The sequence below is a fragment of the Sciurus vulgaris genome, assembly GCF_902686455.1.
Source record: "Sciurus vulgaris genome assembly, chromosome: 15".
Taxonomy (NCBI): Eukaryota; Metazoa; Chordata; class Mammalia; order Rodentia; family Sciuridae; genus Sciurus; species Sciurus vulgaris.
Window position 1 is genome coordinate 85173406 of NC_136476.1, and position 16657 is coordinate 85190062.

Genomic DNA, 16657 nt, shown 5'->3' on the forward strand with positions numbered 1-16657 from the left:
ACCCGGGAGCGTGGTGTGGGGCAGGGGCTTCCGGAAGCTGATTCTGGGGCAGAATCCAGCAGGCACATAGGGGAGGCAGAGGATGGGGGTCTCCCCAGCGCCAGTCTGGGGAAGGGGCCAGGGAGCTGAGTGCTCAGGGGGACACAGAACGGAATCTGCCTGCTTGGCTGCCAGGCAAGGGGCAGAAGCCCCATGAGCTTGCCTGGTCTGAAAGGGCCTGGCACCTGGATGGTCCGAGGGTGTCCTGTGGAACAGGAGCATACAGTGGGCAGCTGGGCTCAGGACAGGAACAAAGGCAGCCAGAGTGGGGTCAGTCTCCTGGGGTTGTGGCTGGATGACTTCTGGAGGTGGCCAGGCCTGATGCTGGACCAGCACCTCCCCACCTGCCCTGGCCTGGCGGGTCAGCTAGGGGGAGCCACCAGGAACTGCTCTCTCTGCAAGTCTGTGTGGCTCTGTTCCCTGCCCGTGGTTGGCCCTCCTTTCTTTCTGTGGCCATGGAAAGGCTGTCCCTGCCTCCCAGGGACCCTGCTTAGATCTGGCCATTCTCTCTGGTCCAGGCGCCCAGTTGGCCAAATGAGAAGTGGGATCAGGCCCACCCAGGTCTGTGGGGTCCCTAGGAGGTGGATGAAGAGTGGGGCTGGCAGTCATTTTGCCCCTGCCAGGCCCTCAGCCTTCTCTGACCCTGGCCTCTCAGTCTAGCCTGTGTCCTTCGGGCCTGCGCTCTGTGCTGAGCTGCCTGTGTTGGACCCTGGCCAAGCTGTGCTCCCTCCCCTCCCAGCTCCCCCCGGGCAGCCGGCACTCTGTGCGAGCGGACGGCAGCCTCCACCTGGACCGGGTGCTGCAGGCGGATGCCGGCAGGTACAGCTGCGTGCTCACCAACCTGGCCGGCTCGCAGCATCGGGACGTGCAGCTGCTCGTCCAGGGTGAGTCCGGGCCTGGGGGTGGCCATGGGAGGGGAGGCACACGGGCACAGCCTGATGTGGGGCGCTTTTACTTAAGAAAATCGTGCCACTGATAGATACCCACATACAGACCCCAGGGTGACCAACAGGGACCCCGTCGCCCCTGCTGAGAATGACAATGACAGAGCTGACCTTTGGGCGTGTGTCCTTTTACACTGTGTCCACACCGCCGCCTGTGGCTGTTCCTGCATCCACAGGGCTAGGGCCAGGACACCCCACGGACCCCCAGACCTGTCATGCTCAAGTCCCTTGTGTGGCATGACACGACGCCCCCTCAAAGCCATCTCGCCCTCCCACACGCTTGAACCGTGTGTGGGGGACTTGACACCCCGTACAAGGTGAGCACTGTGCAAATCCTGGACTGGGTTAGGAACGAGGGAAGGAAGACGTGACGGATGTTACAGTAGGACTTTTTTCCTGAATATTTTCGATTGGAGGTTGCTTGAATGGGTGTAGAAATGGAGGCCAACTGTATACAGATAGCGGCACACACACATATGTATACATCCACACATGTGGTACAGTGGGATGCATATGTAGATGCGTTCTGTATATAGAATATGTGTTCTTCAGACATAATACGTGAAGATTCTTCATATGTTGTTTTTATAAATTTTATGTAACTATATCTATCTTTTTGTTTTTTTGGTACCAGGGATTGAACCCAGAGGTGCTTAACCACTGGGCCACATCCCCAGCCCTTTTTTTTATATTTTATTTTGAGACAGGGTCTCGCTCAGGGCCTCGCTAAGTTGTTGAGGCTGGCTTTGAACTTGAGATCCTCCTGCCTCAGCCTCTCGAGCTGCGGGGATTCCAGGTGTGGGCCACCGCGCCCAGCTAAATATATCTATCTCCCTACCGACTCCTGTCAAATACGGTATTTCAAACCCAAACTGCCATCACATTCCATCAGTGTCTGCCACCCAGGTGTTTCCTTAGCAGTGTGATGTCACTGTTTCAGTTGTCAATAAATATTCAGGGGTATTGGCTCAAAGACCGTGTGTCCCCTGTTTGCACTGGCCAGGGCAACCTCACTGGCCCCACCCTGTGTGAACACCTGGGACCTGGCCAGTTCTTTCCCGAGGACTGACTCACTGACGTGGCTTCGGCTTCTGGCCGAGGAGATGGCACTTTGAAAGCTCAGCGTGCTTCCCCCGCGTCTGCCACTCCCCCCATCAGGTGCCACTGTTCTTTTTGATATAAGATGGGACCTAATGGGGCTGTAGCTCGGTGGCAGAGCGCTTGCCTGGCACCTGTGAGGCATTGGGTTCCATCCTCGGCATCACGTAAATAAAATAAGGGCATGCTGTCCACCCACGACTACAAAAAATATTTAAAAAAGAAGATGGGAACTAAGTGTGGTCACATTTTGTCCTTTACCAAGTACGTTAACCTCTTCTCTTTTGATTTCATTTATTTCATTGGCCCCTGGCGGGAGGAGAGGAGGAAGGCGCTGTCCCCAACGTAGAGGGGAGGACCCCTACAGAAGGGGCCGGATTTCCTGGATTGTAATTCCAGGTCACGTCTCCCCAGAGGTTGGGCATGTGGCAGGAGCCAGGCCCGTTTCTGGCCTGCCACAGCCACATCTGTGGGCTTCAGGCTGGCGGGAGGAGCTCCATCTCACCCCACAAGTGTTCATGGCCGGGCTGGCTCTGGCCCCAGGGGAATCCGGAGGGCATGTCCCCCTCGGGGGAGTTTTGAGGAAGTCGTAGACCCAGCTCCTGGCTTTCCCTCCACGCTGCCACCCTGGTCACCTCCCTGTCCCGCCCCGTGAGAGGCCATGGTCTCTTAAGCTCCTGAGCCTTTATGGAGTCCAGAATGGATCTTGCACCTGTTTTCAAGTTCACTTTGTTCTGTGGATGCAGTTTTCTGCCATTTTCCAACTGTCCATCCCCCAAAGGGTGGACAGGGCACGGGGTCAATTGGGCTGTTGTGCCCAATTGGGGAACATTGGACCTGAAGATTCCGTGGTTCGTCCGGAGTCCCAGGGCGGAGGAGGGGCACGGCTGCTTCCCGTGACTGGGCCGCTTCTGCCGGGATGAATTTCCCAGTGGTCAGGCCGCCGGGGCTGCAGATGGCCAGCTGCTTTCATTCTGCTGTTGAATTTTTAAAAATTGTAGAATATGCATCACACGGAGCTTTGCATCTTAACGGACTTGGGTGTTTGATTTGGGGACATTAAGCTCAGTGACATTGTTCTGCAGCCAGCCGGCCGCAGCTGGGGCTCTTCTCCATGCGTCTGCGCACCTGCGGCTCCAGCTGCCTCGCAGGTGTGGCCCTGGCGTTTGTCCTCCGTGGTGGCCTTATCCTGCTAGCATAATGTCCCGGTGTCATTCTTGGATAGGACTGCTTGTTTAGAGCCACATGACAGAAAAATGGAGCAGAAGCTTCCAGGTGCCCCTGCCCCTCACACACAGCCAGCCCGTCTCGACACCCCTAGAGTGGCCCGTTGTCACCTCTGAGGAGGCCACAGGGACGTGCCTCCACACCGCGTCTGTCTTGGGGTCATGCAGCCCGTGTTTGCACAGAGCATGGGACACGGTGCTCTGTGGGGTCACACAGAGAAGTCTCGCGACCTTGAGTCCCTGTGCCTGGTGCCCCCAGCGACCACCATCCTCCCACGTCTGCAGAGCCCTGTGTCTTCCAGACCCTCTGGCTGGAGGCCGTTCCTTCCACCCTTGGAGGCGGGAGGACCTGCCCTTGCCGCGCTGGCCGCTCCTGGCTGACGGCAGGAAGTGCTTCTGCCCCTGGCTCCTGGGAAACCTGCTGCAAGCGCTGGTTCATGAAGCTGGTTCGTCTATTTCAGTGCCACCCAGGATCCATCCCTCTGCCACCCACCACGTCACCAACGAAGGGGTCCCGGCTTCCCTCCCGTGCCTCGCCTCTGGAGTGCCCACCCCCACCATCACCTGGACCAAGGTAGGGGGGCCTCTCCCCAGGAGGGGCGCTGGGGTCAGCCAGGGGCTTCCAGAGAGCAGGCTGTGGGCCCTGCTGATGTCACCTGTGGCTCCACCCAAGGAAACCCACGCTCTGATCTCCGGGGGTCCCCGCTACAACGTGAGCCAAGATGGCACCCTGGTGATCACCCAGCCGTCCCCTCGGGATGCAGGGGCCTACGTGTGCACTGCCACCAATGCCGTGGGCTTCTCCAGCCAGGAGATGCGGCTCTCTGTCAACAGTGAGTGATGGCAGGCCTAGCAGGAGGGGCTTCAGTGGGCAATAGGGGACGGGGGACGGTGGTCCACTTGCCCTGTTGTGACCGAACAGGGAGCCATCACAGTAACAAGCTCAGGAAAGACTCGGGTCCCTGCCCCGGCCCGCCTCTTTCCCCTCTCTGCCCATCCCTCCAGCCCCCTTTCCATGTCTCAAGGGTCCCCCTGCCCCTGGGCCTTTGCACGTGAGCTCCTGCTTGAATGCCGTTTCCCAGGCTCATGGCCCAGCCAGCGTCCCCCAGGCACCAGACCCCCGGGCTGAGACACGTCGCTGTGCTGGAAACTCTGGAATAGCCCCTTCACAGCACGCAGCTCCACGGAGGGGGGACGATTAGCTGCAGCTGGGCTGCGGTGCTGCATTCCCGGGGACCCTAAGTGCTGTGAGGGTGGGGCGGGGCCCCTCTAGCCTGCAGCACAGCCTCCCCCAGAGACGATACAGGCGCACGGGCTGCTCGGCGCTGTCGTGTTCTTTTAGAGCCAATATTTTATCTCGCAGAAAATGTTTTTAAACGGGGGGGGGGGGGGGCAATTTCCTCCCAAAAGTAACGAAGCAGAGGAGCTGACAGAAGAGGGCCAGGCAGGTTTCCATGCCCACCTGTCTGGCTTGCTCAGCACGTCCGCCTACCTTCGGTGTGAGCCCTGGACCAGGCACAGGCACAGGGATGGAGGGGCACCGAGTCATCTCTGCTGTCAGGGGGTCTTCAGCAGAACCCTGAGATGGAGTTCTTGGGAATCCCAGACGGGGCTGGAAAGCCGAGGGGGAGTTTGTGCCTCAGCTGGTCCTGGATCTCCCCAGGGTAGAAGGTGGAGATGGGAGAGGCCAGCAGGAACGCTGGGAAGGAATGGCGGGATGCAGAGGCCAGGGAGGCCGGGAAGTGGGCAGGGGCACCGGGTCAGGGCTGCGGAAGCAAGAAGAGCGTCCCCAGGGAGGCGTGGACGGCGGGAGGGCAGCAAAGCCCAAGGACAGAGCCCCGCCCTCTAAGGAGCCTCGCCACTCTCTGGAACTCTGCCTCCTGGGGACATCCCTGTCCTGGGGACATCCCTCTCCTGGGGACATCCTTCTCCCTGGGGGACATCTCTCTCCTGGGGACATCCCTATCCTGGGGACATCCCTCTACTGGAGACAACCTTCTCCTGGGGACAACCCTCTCCTGGGGACATCCTGTCCTGGGGACATCCCTCTCCTGGGGACATCCTGTCCTGGGGACATCCCTGTCCTGGGGACATCCCTGTCCTGGGGACATCCCTCTCCTAGGGACATCCCTGTCCTGGAGACATCCCTGTCCTGGGGACATCCCTCTACTGGAGACAACCTTCTCCTGGGGACAACCCTCTCCTGGGGAGATCCTGTCCTGGGGACATCCCTCTCCTGGGGACATCCCTGTCCTGGAGACATCCCTGTCCTGGGGACATCCCTCTACTGGAGACAACCCTCTCCTGGGGACATCCCTGTCCTGGGGACATCCTTCTCCTGGGAACATCCCTCTCTTGGGGACATCCTTCTCCCTGGGGAACATCTCTCTCCTGGGAACATCCCTGTCCTGGGGACATCCCTGTCCTAGGGACGTCCCTCTCCTGGGGACATCCCTCTACTGGAGACAACCCTCTCCTGGGGACATCCCTGTCCTGGGGATGTCCCTCTCCTGGGGACATCCCTCTACTGGGGACATCCTTCCCCCTGGGGGACATCTCTCTCCTGGGGACATCCCTCTACTGGAGACAACCCTCTCCTTGGGACATCCCTGTCCTGGGGACATCCTTCTCCATGGGGGACATCCCTCTCCCTGGGGGACATCCCTCTCCTGGGGACATCCCTCTCCCGGGGACATCCCTCTCCTGGGGACATCCCTGTCCTGGGGACATCCTTCTCTCTGGGGGACATCTCTCTCCTGGGGACATCTCTCTCGGGGACATCCCTCTCTCTGGGGACATCTCTTTCCTGGGGACGTCCCTCTCTGGGCAGCATCCCACTGTCCTCCTGGTCCTGCTCAAGGCTCTGCTTGTGTCCCCCACAGCCAGGCCCAGGATCAAGGTGAATGGGTCCCATGAGACAGACGTGCCTCTGAGAGTCACCGCAAAGGCTGGTGAAGAGGTGACCCTGGACTGTGAGGCCCAGGGCTACCCATCCCCTCTGGTCACCTGGACAAAGGACTCCCACCCTGTGCCGTCCATCACTGACAGGTACCCAATCCTATGGGTCTTGCGCCAGGAGGGTGGAACTTGGGGTGGGAGGCACACAGCACACAGGTGGCCAGTGGCCCAGCAGGCGGCGTGGGTACTGCCGGGTGCTGTGGTGGAAGCCCTTCAGACTTTGTCCATGGGCCCCGGAGCCTCCGAGGGGCCTGGGAACCAGGCTGAGCCACCCTAAAACGACACGCTCCGTGGTCACGGGGGTCACTGGTGGTGTGGGCAGTGCCCCCTACCCTGCCCAGCAGTTCCCATCAGCCGGACTGTCCTGAGACACAGAGGACACCGGGGTGGGGGAGCTGCTCAGGGTGGCCCCCTGAGTCAGAGCAAAGTCCGTTCCGACAGTGTGTCCTGACTGCGGCGCGTGCCATCTCCCCTGCTCTGCAGACCGGGCGTCTGGGGTGGGCTCAGACTCAGGTGTGCTTGGTGCTGGGGGCAGTCAGGGAAGAGCCGGGCCTGGGGGTCCAGCACGGCCCAGCTGGGCGCAGTGTGGAGCTTGCTGGCTCCTGCTAGTAAGTGGCCTGGAGCCTTTGACCCGGCAGCAGGGAGAGGGTGTGCATCTCAGGACAGTGACATCAACCCTGGCAAGGTCTGTGAGCCTTGCAGACTGTGGCCTCCACAGCGGTTTCTCGCCCCCACCCTCCCACGCGAGTCTGAGCCTCAGAACATCTGTTGGGTCAGCGCTTCCAGACCCTACGGCCATGAGTCCCAGGCCCAGCCGGGGTGCAGGGATCAGGGCTGGGCTGCGTCTGTGGTGTCCCCCATGCTCCTGGGCTGGCTGCAGAGGCTGCGGCTCCTGGCTGGGTGGTGGCCCCAGGGGCCAGAGCTTGTTTATTTACAACTTGTTACTGAAACGGAACCGCGTTCCATTTTTTGATGATGCCTTAATAGATCAGCCGGGAGCCGTGAATTTGCAAGAGGTTTTTGCAATCGCAGCCTCCTGGGGGCCTCCCCCGCCTCCTCCCCAGCTGGCTTGCATTGTTTCCCTGAGATTTATGGCTGGCCAGGAGTTTATCTAAGACAGCAAGACCCTGGGGCATGGGTGGGGAGCACTCAGGCCCTGCCTGGACCCCCAGGTCCTGTCCTGGCTGTGGACCGCCCCCCTGCTCCCAGAGAGGAGGGTGTAATGCTCGGTGTGTCAGGTGCCGGGCTGCCTGAGCCCCTGCACCTGCTCTTGCGGCTGCTGGTCCTGAACCAAGGCACCGTGGGCAGCTTGGGGGCCGTCACCTTACCATCTCCTGATTCTCGCCCGCAGTTTGGCAGGGTGGCTCTGTCAGGAAGTGAGTGACACGTGGTACAGTTCACTCGTGTGTGTTGACGGCCAACTGTGAGTGTCCACTTTCAGGACGTTTCCATCAGCCCCCCAGAACTGTCGTGGCCTCTCACAGCCAGCCCCATTCCGGCCCCATCCCCGCCCCCGCCCGGCAACTGCTGATCTCCTGTCTCCCTTGGATTGATCTCTTCTGGACGTTTTCTCTTCACTGGCTTCTTTTCCATCTTCCCATCCTCTGGGTTCCTCCTGGCCTGACTCACGGAAACAGACGTGGTCTTTTCTTTGGCCCAGCATAATGCCCTCGAAGTTCACGGGCATAGCAGGGACCAGAGCCCCACCCCCTTTTATGGCTGAATAGTATTCCACAGGCCACCTTTGGTTTATCCATTGACCAGTCGATGGACATGGGGGTTGTGTCCACCCTGGCAGTTGTGAACAGCCTCACTTCTGGTTGTGTCTGCAACTTCCTTGGCAAGCTGTACAGGTCCTTGAGAGTCTCTGGTCTCCCCACCCACCGCCATGCAGCTCCCCTTCAGCACCTGGAGCCTCAGCTGCAAAGTGGAGATCTTAAAACCTCATGGAACTCACCATGCGGGGGAGGGGGGCTCGCTATCTCTGCGCCCCATTCCTCCCTTCTTTCCCCTCCTGGGAGCCCCAAGGCTGGGCCTCCTCTGTCCTTGGGTTCTGAAGGCCTCAACCCCGTGGCTCTCTAGTGCCGACCGCAGGGGCAGATGAGAGTCAACAGGCGCCAGGCCTCGGAGGCTGCCTCCCTCCCACTGGGCCAGGGGTGGTCTTCTGCAGCTACCCGGGGGTGGGCGGGGTGAGAGGCAGGCCCAGGCCCTGGGGGAGGACGTGGGAAGGCAGGGGAACCAGCCTCAGGACCACGGGCAGGAGCACCTGGACAATGCTCTGAACGTCCAGGTGCCTTCCAGGCCAGAGGCAGAAAACCCTACTGGGAGGAGCCGGAGAAGCCACTGCCCCTCCGCCCCGCTGTGTCCCCAACCCTTCCGAGGGGAGGTGTGCATCGGATGCAGTTCCAGTCACACTGAGCGGGTCACCGCTGCTCCCCGTCCGCCTGGCGTCCTCCGGGCTCCTCCTGGCCCGACTCATGTGCTTCTTGTTCGGCGGGCTGGTTGCTAAGCCGCTCCTCTGTCTGGGGCCCGCGGCCGTGGCCAGGGTTCAGCCGGGACAGGAGGGGCCGTTGGAGCAGCTTCACCCAGACGCTGCTCCTCTCCGCGGGTCCACTGCCCTGGGGGCCGTGGCTGATCCAGGAGGGGGTGGCCCTTGGGTCTATTGTTTCCGAAAGGTCACCCACCTCGTGGGTTCAGACTCAAGGTGGACGGTGTCCGTGAGCAGAGTCCTGGGCCCAGGCCTGTCCGAGATAGAACCAGGACCAGCCAGGACCCTCCCAGCATCTCTCCGGCCAGCTCAGTGACCCCGACAGGACCTGGCCCCGGACGGGCCTCAGTCTCCCCATCTGAGACGGGACCAGCCTGGGCGGCCGCATGGCCAAGCACCCTGGCTCCGCTCTGGGAAGCAGGGAGGCACGTTGCTAGGCCGCCGTGTTTGTTTGTGATTCTGCTGTGGAGCCGGGACAGCTGTGAGCACTCCTGGCTGCTGGTGCCCAGGGCAGCGGGCCAGAGTCCCACCCAGGGCCAGATCCCGTCCTGGAAGGGAGGGCGCGTGGGGCTGCTGCTGTCCTGTGGTGGCACCCACTGCCTTGCTCCCCAGGGGCACGGGCAACAGGCCACCAGCCCTTCTGGATGGGGCCACTGGGACACCAGGCGAGCTGCAGCAGGGGTCCTGGTCACCGGGAGAAAACCCGCTTGTGCCCGCCAAGCAGGGCAAGGACTGCCCGGGGCGCGGTGGGGTCTGCAGTGCTGGTGGCTGGTGTTGGCTTGGAACTGTGGCCAGCAGCTCTTTCAGGGGACGTTTAGGTCAACTACATCAGGCCGCCCGTTCCATCACTGTGGTGGGCAGTGATGGGCGGGGCCAGGGTGGGCCGTGTCCTGGCCAGCAGAGTGGCACCCCCGGGCCTCGGGCCTCTGGCCTCTGCGGAGGGGCAGTGGCTCCGGATCCCGCCTCGCAGGTCTGGCTGTTGGAAGCGGCAAGCGAGAATGAGCCCGGCAGGTGCTCAGCTGAGCAGGGGTGTGGACGCGCCCAGTGCTGGCTGCTGACCTCAGCGCCTCCCCGGTCACTTACGGCCTTGGGGCTCAGGGTGACCGTGGTTCTCTCCTACGGGAGTGCGACCGTGTGGGTGGCTGGCATCTGTCCCTCAAGTTCTCCAGCTGGGCTTTGTCACTTGCGGCTTCTCACGAGGTCAGTGGTGGCCTCGAGGCCACAGGAAGGACATGAGGGTCAGGGGCACTTTGTGGCAGAGCATGCTCAGGCTGCCCCGGCCAGCAGACCCAGCATGGGCTGGCACACGGTGGGCAGCTGCTGGGTGCCGCCCTCCTGTGTGCGGCAGTGGCGGGAAGTGCCCCCTCCAGCCAGCCTCAGGCCTCCTCCCTGAAGGCCGCCTGCCGGTGGTGGGCCGGATGCTGCGGAAGGGCTGGAGCGACTGGGGATGAGCCGCGGGAGGCCCGGGGCAGAAAAGAGCCCCAACCTGCAGCTCCCTGGGGACGAGCGTGCTTCCTCCCCGGAGGTGGCCCTGGCTCCCTGGGACCCAAGGGCTCCTTGTGTTGAATGAAGACCCGAGGAATGGCCCTCGGTCGCCTGAGCTCCACGCAGCTCAGAGCAGCCGCCCGGAGTGTCAGGAAAGCTTCATGGAAGGGCCGGAGCCTGCGCTGCCTTGAGGGGGTCTGGAGGCAGGAGGGCGGCACTGGGGTGTGGCGGGGAACAACGTGGGCCAAAGCAGGGAAGGCTGTGTGGGGTGGGCAGCCATCACTTGCCATTAAATACGTATTGAGCGCCTACTGTGTGCTGAGGGCTGGGGACGAGCTTGGAGCGAGCCGGCTGGCTCCTCCCTGGCGGAGCACCCACAGCGCCACGTCGCGCTGACAGTGGAGCCAGGAGCAGCTGTGCCTCCAAGGACAGGTGGTGGCTGGGGAGCCGCCTGCGTGTGGTGCTGGGGACAAGGCGGGCAGGTTGGGCCGGGCTGGCACTGTCCACAGATGTGGTGGGCAGGGTGGGCGGGCCCCTCCTGGGCCCCTCCCGCCCCCACCGCTGACATCTGTGTGCGCCTGACCACCGGCCAGGACCCCGCCAGATGGATGTCGTAAACAGGAAGCCCCCTCGCACCTCGCGCCTCCCTGCGGCCACACAGGCCATCTGGCTGCACGCGCCTGGCGCAGCTGCTGCTGGTGCTCCCGCACCCAGTGCCCTGTCCCCCCTCCCTGCCCCGGCTTCCCTGCTGGGCCGCGGCCCCAAAACCACCCCCTGGGAGAGCGGCGGGCACCCCGACCCCAGCCCACCCGCCAGCCCCCGCCTTCTCGACAGGGGTCACGGCAGGTAAAAGGGCAGCAGGCAGATGTCCTCCTGGAGCCCCAGGGGACGGGAGCAGGTGGCCACACACCCATGCTGAGGGGGTGATGAGGGACAGCCAGCAGCCTTCCTGCAGGAGGCACGGCCGTGCAGGGCTGGGGCAGGGGCCGCAGGAGGCGCCGCTGGCTGGGCGCCCAGGCGCTCTTGCTCTGCTGGGCAGGCACTGGGCCCTTCGCCTCTCGGGCCTCAGTTTATCCATCTGTAAAGTGGACCGTCTTTGCGTTTTCCTTGTGGTATAGTGGGCGGCATTTCTAGAAAATGACCTGGGCAGTGGTCATGAGAAAGATGAGGTGCCTCCTTGTAGGAGGAATTCCGTCCTCTCCAGAAGCTTCCTTTCAAATTTTTTTCCCAGAAGGTCCTGGTTCCTGTCCTTTACGGACTTGGAAAGGGAGGGAGCTGGAAGTCCTGCGGACCCCAGAGTCGGCAGTACTTGAACGCAGTCTCTGAGGTCATGGAGCAGTCTTCTCCGATTTGAAGAGACTGGGGTTCAGAGATGCCGACTGTCCTGCCTGAGGCTGCACAGCATGTCCACAGCACAGTGGGACCCCAGGTGCAGTCTCCAGCCCCAGGTCCCTGCGGCCAGCCTCAGTGCAGTGGGGAAGTCCAGGAGCCTCGTCCAGCCCCCGGTGTTGCTGAGGGTCTATGTTTCCGCCTCACACTGATCGGCCCTCGTCGACACGTCCACATTATCTGACTTAGAGCAGAGCCAGAGATAAGAAAAGCTGAGTCGGGGTGGGTGGGCACAGCCACACGGGAGGTGGCCCCGCGGCGGGCGGGGTGGGACGGGTGCCGACGTGTCTGAAGCTCCCACTTGGAGACCTGCCCAGTGCTGCCCAGCTGCCTGGAGACTCGGGGCACAGATGCAAGCTGGGCACTCACGTCCCGGGCACCGTGGGCCGTGTGCCCGATGTCACTGTGTCTGTACCACCTGTGATTCTGGGTGAAGGGTGGAGTCCTTGGCCCGAGGTCGGCGTGCCGGAGGCAGCACCGGTGGTTCTCAAGGTGCCACTTGTACTTGAGCCCTGCCACATCTGCTGGGCCGTGTGGCGTCTCGGGGCCGGGACAGGGGCACATCTTCACTGTCCCCAGATGGGTCCCCAAGAGGAGCCCAGAGCCTTGCCAAACCCTCCTGGACCTGGGATCTCTGGGAGTCTGCATGTCTCACACAGCCAGGAGGGTCCAGTGAGGACCCCCATCCTTCAAGGTACGAATGACGGACTCTCCAGCTGGCGCCTATGACCTAGAGTCCTGCACCATGCATGTGGCACTTACACAGAGCATGCAGGCAGCCCTGTTGGTGAAGGAAGGACAAGTGAAATGGGGGAGGCCGGGAGGGTCCAAACATTTAAAGGTTCACTCCAAAAGTAGTGAATTAAAACATTCTGGTGTGATCAAACAAGGGAATATTATACAACAGTGAAAAGGAGTGGGCTAGATCTACGTGCATGTGGATGATGACATTTATGTGAATTCTAAACTTGCAGAGCAGTACTCTGTATGATTCCAGTGAGCTGTCATCACCAGGACAGCCTCTGGCCTCTGTTGGGGGCCTCTCTGTTCCAGTCGAATCAGGCCATTCAGTTCTTTCAACGGTCCTAGGGCTGCATTATTGTGGACTGTTTTCCAAAATGGGGCACCTAAGGCCCAGGAAGGGAAAGCGACAGCCCTGCCCTGCCTCCCGTGTGGGGCCCAGGTCCCTCACCCAGAGCGTCGCCTGCTGCCACTCAGGCTGCCTACTGTTTGCTTGGAAGAGCTGGAGAGGGCTGCCGGGAGGGGCAGTCACCTTCTTTAGAGCAGAGGGACAGGAGCAGAGCCGTGGCCTGGGCTGGGCAGGGGCATTCCTGACCCCGTGGGCCCGTGGGGTAACCCTGTGCCCTGGGCTTTGCTCGCAGCATCCCTCGTGATTCCTGGAAGGCAGATGGAATCCAGGGACCCCCCAGGGGTCCTGTGTGGGACCCTGGAATCCCATTTTGCAGAAGATGAAGCTCAGGCCCAGCAGAAAGGGCGGGAGCCCAGGCCTCGGGCTCCAGAGCCCAGCTGGAAAGCTCTGGTGAGCTCAAGGCTGCAGACTGGCCCTTGGGGTCCCCACCCCCATGCTGGCCACTTGCTTTGGGGTCCAGCTGGGGCCCCTGACTGCAGCCTGCCCTCTCGGTTTTACGGGGGCAGGTCTATGCAGAGCCAGCACATGTGGGCTGCTGACATCATGTCTGCAGGGCCCCTTGGGTCCAGCCCAGCTATAGGAGCCTGGCTGGGGGTCCTGCGTCCTGTGGGAAGGAGGCCAGGTGGCTGAGCAAGGTGGGCTAGTGGGGGTGGTCTTCACAGCGTCCTCCTGGGGCCCTGAGCACAGCTCTGGACACGAGGTGGCAAAAGGCACTGGTACCAGGACACGGGGGTCTCGGGGCTGTGGCTTCTCCCTCACCCAAGGGGGTGGCCTGCCCTGCTTGCAGGGCGGGTGACCCAGTGCAGTCGAGCTCGGCAGAGATGGGGCGTTGCTGTCCCTGGCCAGCAGGCATGCGCGGTGGACAGCGCCAGGCCCGGCTGGGTCGGGGTCCATCCCTCAGCCCCACCCTTAGGCTCCCACAGAGGTGAGCAGGCCTCCTCAGGACCCCAGGGTCAGACGGAGGACTTCCAGGCCCGGGCTCCCTCTTCCAGGCCCGCGGGGCCGGCCCGGGCCAGGTGGCTTAGAGCCGTGGAGGTGGGCAGCCTGTGCTCCGCCCGGGGGCCTCCTGGGGGAGGCGGCTCCTTCATCTGTGCTGGGTCTTGGAGGCCGCCCCGGGGGCCCGCTGGGGCTGACCGTGCCCGTTCTGCCGCAGGCACAGCCTCCTCCCGTCAGGCTCCCTGCGCCTGGCCCAGGCCCAGGCGGGTGACAGGGGCCTCTACGAGTGCGTGGCCAGTAACCCCGCGGGGTCCGCCTCCCGACGCTACGTCCTTGGGGTGCAAGGTAGGGTTCCTTCCTCCCACCCTGCCCTCTGACCCCACGCCCTGCCCTCTGACCCTGCCCTCCCCTTGGTGCCCCTGCCCAGGGTCTGAGGGGTCCTGTCCTCCTGCCTGTCTTCCTCACACCCTGTCCTCTCCTCCCACCCTCCCCACCTCCGCTGGGACCTCGGGGGGCTCTTCAGAGGTTCCCGAGAGCAGAGCCAGGCCCAGGGGGGCCTGGAGTGGGGTCGGGGGCCACAAGCTAGTCCAGCACCTCTGCCCGTCCAGGGGTGCAGCCCGAGCCCCTCCTGCTGGGAGCGTGCGAGCCCCGAGGCCCCCGATGCCCGCGCTCCTACAAGGTTCTCCCCACGCCTCTAACAAGCCCTGCCACCTAGCGAGTGCCCCCTTAGTGGGGCCGTCTCTCCTCCCTGGCTGACGGTGGTGCCTCTGGCTTCCAACCCGCCTGGGGGAGCTAGGAGTGGCCACTGGGGGTCCCAGTAGGTGCTGGTCACATAGCAGAGCGGCCAGGAGCTTGTCCTCTCCAAGAGCCTAAAGGAGCCTCCTGAGAGGGGACCGACGGTGGCCCCACACGCCCACCTTCCCAGGGCCGCTGGGCAGGATGGCGTGACATTTTTAAATGATTAGGAAAAAACAAACAAGCAGAGAAAGACAACTCATTCCTGTGACATTTGACAAGCGCGTGGAACCCACGCCTCGGTGTCCAGGAAGGCCGTGTTGGACCATGGCCGCTGAGTGGTTGAGGCTGACCTCTGGCCTGGTCCTCTCCAGGAACGTTTGCCTGTCCCTCTTTCGAACCAGGTTCCACAGAGAGATGGGCGGGTGTCCGGGGCCTCTGCTCCTCACACCGAGCCCTCCTGGGCGGCGAGGCCTGACAGTGAGGCCCACGGAGCGTCTCCTCTCTGAGGCCTGCTCGGGAGGCGGGCAGGGAGGGGTGTCCCTGGCTTCTCTGGCGGCCCAAGACATTTGCCCTGGACCTGGAGCAGGTGGCCCTGGGCTCTGAGTCCTCCTGGGCCTGCCCAGTCTGAGTCCACGAGAAGCCACCTGGACTGGCCACTCAGGCCCCGGTCAGTGCCACCTCCTCTCTTCAGCTGACTCTGACCTTCTGAGCCTCGATTCCCACACTTGCAAAGCGGGCATGCACTGCCCACTGGGTAGGAAGGACCAGGCAAGACCACGCGGGAGTCCTGAGAGGACAAACGGGACGCCAGCTCCCAGGGAGGGGTGGTGATGTCCAGTCGCAGCAGCCACTGCCGGGCCCCGGCTGCTGCCCCCGACCTCCCGCCATGGCCTGGGAGGCAGCGTGGGGAGGCCGAGGCTCCTGCAGGGCCCGGGCTGCGAGGGGCGTGGGAGCTGCGGTCCCCTCGCTGGGCTCCTCTGGGTCAGCCCCTCTGCCTGCTGGGCAGGGTGCACCAGATGGTGCTTCTCAAATGCCACGGGGTGTCCTGGCAGGGGCGGGGACAGGCCAGCTGAGAGTGCCCGCGTTCAGGCGAAGGCCAGTCTCCCCTCGGTGGTGGCCCACGTGGGGTCCTGGTGCCTCTCCCTGACGTGAGGGCCGTCCAGCGCTCGGTCAGCCCAGCCTGGTTTTGCTGGTGGTGACGCCGGAGCTGTGGCATGGGTGTGGGCCCTGGGGCCCCGGGCACCCCGCCGTGACTGGCCTCCCGGGGCCCCGCAGTCCCTCCTCAGGTGCAGCCCGGCCCTCGGGTCCTGAAGGTGCTGGCGGGAGAAGCCCTGGATCTGAACTGCGTGGCTGAGGGCAGCCCGGAGCCCCGGCTGAGCTGGTCCAAGGACGGGGTGGCCCTGCAGGGCGGGGGGCCTGCGGGCTCCGTCCACTTCGCGGCCGTCGAACCCCCCGACGCCGGGACGTACCGCTGTGAGGCCTCCAGCAGTGCTGGGGTGGACATCTGGGAGCTGCAGCTCAGGGTGCTGGGTGAGCCTGGGCCCCAGGATGCACCTCCGGGTCCCTGTGGCCCGGACTTCCGGGTGCCCGTCTCTGCCCTGTGCCCCCTTCCTGGACCCCTGTGCCCTGCAGCTGTGGGGCAGTCCATCCTGTGCGGGGCCTGGGCAGGTCCTCAGAGCCAGCGGGGGTCCCTGCGCTCCCGGCTCCGCGGAGCCGAGTGCCTGGGTGCGGAGGTGCAGGGGGCAGTGGTTGGCACGCTCGCCGGCTGGATAGCACAGGCCAGTTCTCTCACCCCGAAGTGGATCCCGGAGGGCGCGGGGTCAGCGAGAGAAGGAAGCTGAGGGCTGGCTGGCAGGGGATGCCTTCCCCTCGGCCCTGGGTCCCTGGGGTGGTGCCCAACCTTGGGCACAGGGTGTGAGTGCGTCACGTCACCTCCCACCAGAGCCTCCACACTGGGGTGCCGACGAGACCAGTGGCCTGCTGGAGCGAGTGGCCGGGGAGAACGCCAGCCTGCCATGCCCCGCCAGAGGTAAGGCCAGGCCCAGGTGGGGCCGGGAGGCGGGTGGGCTGGCTAGGCTCCCGGGCCCTGGGCTATACGAAGGACCTTAGCATTAGGGGCTGTCCTGGTCCAGAGGGGCTAAGCGATTTGCCTGAGGTCACACAGCCAGGATATGACTCACGGTGTGGTTGTTGGACCCCCGACTCT

General features: G+C 63.3%; 1 protein-coding gene across 1 annotated transcript in view; it reads left to right on the forward strand.

Annotated features, from left to right (window-relative positions):
• HMCN2 (hemicentin 2) overlaps positions 1-16657 on the forward strand; it is a 122271-nt gene that overhangs the window by 39698 nt on the left and 65916 nt on the right. The window contains exons 19-25 of the mRNA XM_079111791.1: positions 779-923; positions 3769-3881; positions 3981-4140; positions 6190-6355; positions 13931-14058; positions 15727-15981; positions 16394-16480. Of these exons, the coding sequence (XP_078967917.1) occupies positions 779-923; positions 3769-3881; positions 3981-4140; positions 6190-6355; positions 13931-14058; positions 15727-15981; positions 16394-16480 (1054 nt within the window). The remainder of the gene's footprint in view (positions 1-778; positions 924-3768; positions 3882-3980; positions 4141-6189; positions 6356-13930; positions 14059-15726; positions 15982-16393; positions 16481-16657) is intronic.